General features: G+C 26.0%; 1 protein-coding gene across 4 annotated transcripts in view; it reads right to left on the bottom strand.

The window, feature by feature from the left end:
- Positions 1–4222: 4222 nt before the first annotated feature.
- Positions 4223–6394, bottom strand: part of LOC102676314 (BTB/POZ domain-containing protein KCTD9) — a 3450-nt gene continuing 1278 nt past the window's right edge. Inside the window, exons 2-8 of one of the 4 annotated variants that reach the window (XM_031508432.1) lie at positions 6238–6366; positions 6031–6152; positions 5781–5957; positions 5485–5645; positions 5085–5311; positions 4636–4965; positions 4223–4556 (exon numbers count right to left, since the gene is read on the bottom strand). In XM_031508432.1, the coding sequence (XP_031364292.1) occupies positions 4440–4556; positions 4636–4965; positions 5085–5311; positions 5485–5645; positions 5781–5957; positions 6031–6146 (1128 nt within the window). In that variant the 5' untranslated portion in view covers positions 6147–6152; positions 6238–6366 and the 3' untranslated portion in view covers positions 4223–4439. The remainder of the gene's footprint in view (positions 4557–4635; positions 4966–5084; positions 5312–5484; positions 5646–5780; positions 5958–6030; positions 6153–6237; positions 6367–6394) is intronic. The other 3 variants (XM_031508433.1, XM_006611292.2, XM_006611291.2) reach the window with 3 other exon arrangements.

The raw sequence follows: 6394 nt of genomic DNA, 5'->3' as shown, positions 1-6394 counted from the left end.
TTTTTTTTTTTTTTTTTTTTTTCTTTCCTTCCAACTCCGCCTCCTCGCACTCTTGTTTCGCACACAGCTCAAGATAAGAACGGTACCAAGGTCCTGCTCTAAATAGTGAACGGTACCTGACCTTTCGACCTCGACCCTCGCCGCCATCGATGCGACGAATCGAATCTCCAGGACGTTCCTCGAAGCGATCTTTAACGACTTCTTTATCACGTAATACGCACAAGTCATCTATCCAAGCGAATAGCAAGAGGGAAAATTTTTTTGGTAAACAAAAATAAATTTTCTCTCATTGGAATAACGAAGGTTTGTGTTAATTTTTAATATATATCTAATTATATTAAATGTATATCGGTGAAAATATGGTGAAAGTATATATTGATCAATTATAATTGAAGTGATGGAAATGTTGAAAAGATATAAATTTAATCGAAACAATTTTTTATTTTTATTTTAGTAACGTTTCTTTTTCGTAAAAGAAATAAACAGATAATTACGAAAGGAAATTTATTCGTGGAAGAAACAAAGAAAAATTTATAGTCGATAAGGTATAGATAAAATTCGGAAAGAAATGAAATATAATTCGGTATAAAAATTTAAAACGCTTATTAAAACAATATATTTTTCGTGTCGTTTAAAATCGTGTGAAGATTTCGAGAAATATTTAAATTGAGGGATGAGAAGGAAGAATCTCTCGTTGAACAATATAACGTAAAAACTAAAAATATTTCGTATTATCGTGTTCTCCTGCAAGAATATTGTTATAGGATGTTTAAAATATACAATAAAGTTACACAGAGATAGTATCGTGAGTATACGTACTTTAATTTTTATTTTGTGAGAGTATGTATAAAAGTTTTTTATAACGAATAATTCTTTGAACAGCACGGAATAAAAATAAACATCGTGGTTGATAATTTATAAATTCTTCGTTCTATTATTCCATTAAAAAGAGAAATAAACACAACTAAATATTTACGAATTAAAATACGAATGGTAAAATATTTAAGAAAAAAAAATTTATCTGTGACATTTTTCGCCATCGTACACTTTAAATTGGCCTACTTTATTTTCCATTCGTGCATTAAATCTCTACTACACCACGAATATAAAACGCCTTGAAAAATGTCCCGCTCTTTCTTTTCTTTCCCTCCCTTCTTCGCGTTTTCCTTCCCACGGCGAAAGTTATAAATACGATTTTATTTTTTTTTTTTTTTCTTTTTTTTTTTCGGCCCGATCCGAATCTAAACTGGCGAAGGTGGCGCGAGAAACGAGGAATAAAACGCGTGCCAACAACAAGGTATCAGAGTTAACGTTCAACTTTAAAACACTTCGCCGTGAGTATCACTCGAAGGATCTTATTAGCAGAAGGTCGTGCTAAAGTGCCACTATTTAGTGAACCTATGCAATTTCGTGCACCGGAATATAGAGTCTCCAATTTAAGGTTACGTTGCAACTGCGGCTCTCAACTTTCCACCCTTTCATCCGCGACCCCTTACCTGGCGAATTTTCACATTGTTCAGCGTAACGATAAGTCGTAAAGCTGTCCAGTTTTTCCCAAGGATTATGGCCCAGTTTGGTATAATGGCATGGAAAAAGATAATATTGAATTATTATAATGAATGAATCGAGAAGAAAAGATTAAGATATATTTTTTATGTATAATAATATGTATTTTATAGTAATGGTATAGATAGACTAATAAAAGTGATGGAAGAATTATTTATTTATATACCAAAGATGTGTGACTTTTGTAGATATTTTGTAGAATAGTATAATGGAAGATTTTAGCCATCTTAAGTAGACTAAATCCAGAAGTTCAGAAGAGCATTGGGTTGAAGTTGCAATCGAACTGTTGTACAACAATATAATGTAAGAATATTAGAATTTATTAACGATTAATATATTATATTATACTGAGATATTATGACGATAATCATTAAGTAAGTTAACAAAATTAAAAAAGATTTGATTTTCGAGTACAAGATTAGTAAAACAATTTAAAAATATTTCTAAAGTTTTTATCAATTTGAAAGAAAATGAGAATCAAATATAATCATTTGAATTCGCTTTGTCTTTGACAAATATTTTCTTATCACGGAAAATAATCGTTTTTCCTGTAATTTTCCTGTAAAATTTCTTGCTTCGTATCCTGAAAACCCTTCTGTTTCAGCATAGTGTCGAGATAGAGATCGACTTGCTCGATGGTATAATTAAACTAAGTACAGCTTCAATTACTAAGTAAAAGAGTTAGTGGCCTCGTTTTCCGAAGCAATTCAACATCAAAGAAGTCTCAAATTCAACACGAATCATTTATCATAAGATAAAAGAGAATGTAAGTAAAGAAGTGTATTAAGATTTTATCTTAGGGGTTCTAATGTCTGAAAACTGAAAAATTTGTTTCATATGTTATCATGTTATCTTGATTCATTGTTAGAATTATTTAAAAATTTAATAAAATACTATTTATATACTATTTTTTTCTTAATATAATAAATAATCCAAATATATTATTATTAAATTTTTATCAGAAGATCTAATCTCATTAATGAACTAACAATTAAATCCACAAATACGAACTTTCTTAATCATAATCATAATCAAATCATTAGCAAAGTTACCTTCACTTTTTTTTGTATTGAATTAATTAAATTTTATTATCTCTCTTATATATAGAATATGGAATAATAGACAGAATTAAATTGTCCAAGATATCTTATTTATATCAAATTCTTGGCTGTACATTTTCCTTCAATTTCTAATCCTCGAATCGAAGACACATCAAATTCCAATGTCGATGAAAAATACGAAACAACTAACTTTCAATAAACGTTATTCCTATCAGAATAGAAGTCGTCTTCAAGTGCGTTTGTAGTGGCTTCGTTAAAGTGACTTCGTTGCTTTGAGAAGTAGATAACTTTGAAGCAACGTCGCGGATGTTTCTGGACTTCGGATAAATGAGATTAGGACGAATCTCCGCGAACAAGTTGCAATACTAGTTCTCCATCGACATGTTTCATGAAACTGCAAACAATCGTGGCAGAGATAAATTAACTTTGACCGAACATTCTGTCAAAATTTCTTGTACTTGGCTTTTTCCTTACATTGATTATTATTTAATTATTTAATTTAATTAGGCTGACGATTCTCCAAGGAATTTCAAGATAATTTATGGATATGAAAACTTCGATGACGAACACATTCATCAAGTTTATTATATAGTTTGAAGTTTGAAATTTTAAATAGTTTGAAGTATTTTACTTTGACATGATTATCAAGAATATGCATATCACAACGGAATGGAAATATCTTTCAAAATGTTCAAATAAGAATTAGTTAATTTAAGAAGTGGAACAAGGAAAAGTCGATATGAAGATAATCTTTTAAAATAAAGTGTGTAAGATAACGATTGTTCGTTTTTTTACAAAAAATTTTTATGAAAATAATATAATATTAATTAAATATTATAATATACTTAAAATATATCTATCCTCGTAATATTTCGGTAATTTATAATAATTTAATAAAAAATAATTTTTAATAAAAAATTAATACATAGAAAATAAAGAATAAGGATTTTTTAAAATTTTGAATTCTTAAAAAAAAATTCAAATATTTATTATACTCAATTATTTATTCAATTATTATATTCAATTATTTATTATACTAATATAAATAATAAAATAATATTATTATATTTATTATATAATAATATGATAATATAAAAAGATTAAAAAAAATAAAAATATTATATTAGATTAAAAAACTACATATTAATTAAGTATTGATAAATTTATTCTTATTATTGAAACTATATTATTTATATAAAAATTTATATAAAAAACAGAAATAAAATTCTATTGAATGTACATATTAACGCCGCAATCAATAAAAAAATACGACTCTGTGTTATGAAAAAAAATATTTTGTTTTTATACATTTTTTAAAAATTACAATATAATACAATTTTTTTTTTTGGACAAAAAATAATATACCGAAAAATAGAAAATAAAAAATTGTACAATTCTATATATATTTCAATTCATGTAATTTTTTTCAGTTATAAATATCTTTTTAAAAGTTTATTGTTATATTTGATAAAATTTTTAATCATTATATCTGTCAAAATTTTTATTTTCTTTGAACAAGTTTATGTAGTGTTTTATGTTATATTTTATAATTTTTAATTCTATGGAATGAAATATTTTGATAAATATTTCATAAATAATTTTATAAATATTTAGTTAGACCGCTGATTGCAGCGCTAGACTGTAATTTAATAATATAGCAATAATTTAACGTAACAAGTTCACACACACAAGCACAAAAAATTAGGCGAATATTTTGCATTAACATTAAACGCAATCTATAAAAATAATCACTATATTCGCTATGATCTTACATATTAAATAAATATTTATATTGTAGAATCTAAAATAAATTTATCGTATCGTTTGAGACATATGTAATGGTGTTAACATTCGATTAAATTCAGCATTTTTAAAATTTGCGCCACGCAAATTTGCATCATGTAAATCAGATCCTGATAAATCACAGCACTGAAATATATATTAATATGTATTTTCAAAATAAGCTCAAATATATATTTCAAGAGAAATAATTATTAAGGAATAATACCTCTAAATCTGCACCAGCTAATACAGCTGATCTAAGATCACAGTTTCTTAAAATAGCATTTTTCAATGTTGCTACTCTAAGATTTACAGCAGACATAATACTGCCTTCAAGATTGGCACCTTTAAGATTCACACCTTCCATATTAGCAGGTACACCTGAAGGATCTTCGAAATTACATGAACGAAGATTGGCAGCAGCTAGATTTGCACATAGCATTCTTACACAACTTAACACAGCACCTTGTAAATTTGCATGAGATAAATCAGCTCGTTCAAAACAACAACCTGATAAATTTGAACCTGCCAAACTACAGCCACGCATAATTGCATACTAAAATATTATTTTAAATTTATTATTTTGTAATTATATTTATTAATTATTTATATAAACTTTATTAAATTCTTTTTTATAACTAATATTTATTTTAATATCAATATAACTCTAATCACCTTAAAATTTATATTTCTGAGATCTAATTGTGATAAGTCAGCACCAACAAAATTACCACCTTGAAACCTAAGTTCTGATGTTGTAGGTGTTGACATAATTGCTTTAAGTACATCTTTACGAGTTAAAGATACTAAACCACTTCTTTGAAGTTCCTCTTCATCTGCCATTTCAGTCAATATATTAATAGCACCTTCTATTCCATAAAAACGTGCCTCTGCCAAAACACCTAACAAATTAATTTTTATTTAATTAATTTATTATATTTAATAGAATGAAAAGTAAAGAAATAAAAAGAAATTAATAATTAAAGACAACTTATATTTGATAAACAATTTAAATCAAAAATTTCATATACTTATAATATAATAAAATAAATTATAAAATTTGTAATAAGCATACCTGCTGCATTCACATTGGTATCAAGTATTATTTGTCCATGTCTTAAATAATTCAACAATGGTTCAAAATATGTAGGACTTCTATCAATCAGAAATGCACCATTTTTATCTTGTCGGCTGGGTAAGATCCTTTGTTCAGTGCCTGTAGTATCTGTAAACATTCTGTGTTTTTATATTATAAGTATGTGCAAAAGTAAGTTTTAACTAAAAATTAACAAAAATATATCAGTATGCCTTTCCATTTCCTCAAGTATGATTAAACCATAAATAATAAATCAATTGAATATATTTGCTTACCTGGCCAACATACTCATTGGTTCCTTTTTCGTTAAAGTATCTCTGGTTGTTGTAAAATATTTTCCACCAACATTCAATGTAATCCATTCTGAATATGTATTTAATTGATTTGGAATACAAAGCTTATCCTTTGAAATAAAATCTTCTCCACATGAAACATATAAAACATCATCATCCCTGTAAATAATTTATTTCAATAATTTATATATACTAAAAAAATATGAATTGATCATGATTATAATTATTTTACCTGACTAGATTAATATCATCAATTTCTCCACCTTGAACATTAAATATCCTTTTGGCAACAATGTTAAATTTTGTGCTAGCTGCTGTTAACAATTCATCTAATGAATTGGTTACCATAAATACCTAAACAAATAAATATCAAATTATATATATAATATTTTTTGTTTTTATATATAAAATATTTATTATAATTTCTTAAAATAATCACCTGAATAAATTTTGATTGGAAAACTTAGTTGTTACATACAACAAAACGTGTAAAAAAATAAGAAAATATCTAAATTATATAAATTTTAGATTTTTGAATTATATTCCTTTGTAAAACTTAATAAATCTTCTGTGAATACAAATTTTACATTTATAAT

Source organism: Apis dorsata, unplaced genomic scaffold, assembly GCF_000469605.1.
Source record: "Apis dorsata unplaced genomic scaffold, Apis dorsata 1.3 scaffold_86, whole genome shotgun sequence".
Classification (NCBI taxonomy): domain Eukaryota; kingdom Metazoa; phylum Arthropoda; class Insecta; order Hymenoptera; family Apidae; genus Apis; species Apis dorsata.
The sequence above is the reverse complement of the archived record's forward strand: the minus strand, read 5'-3'. Positions and strand labels throughout refer to the sequence as shown.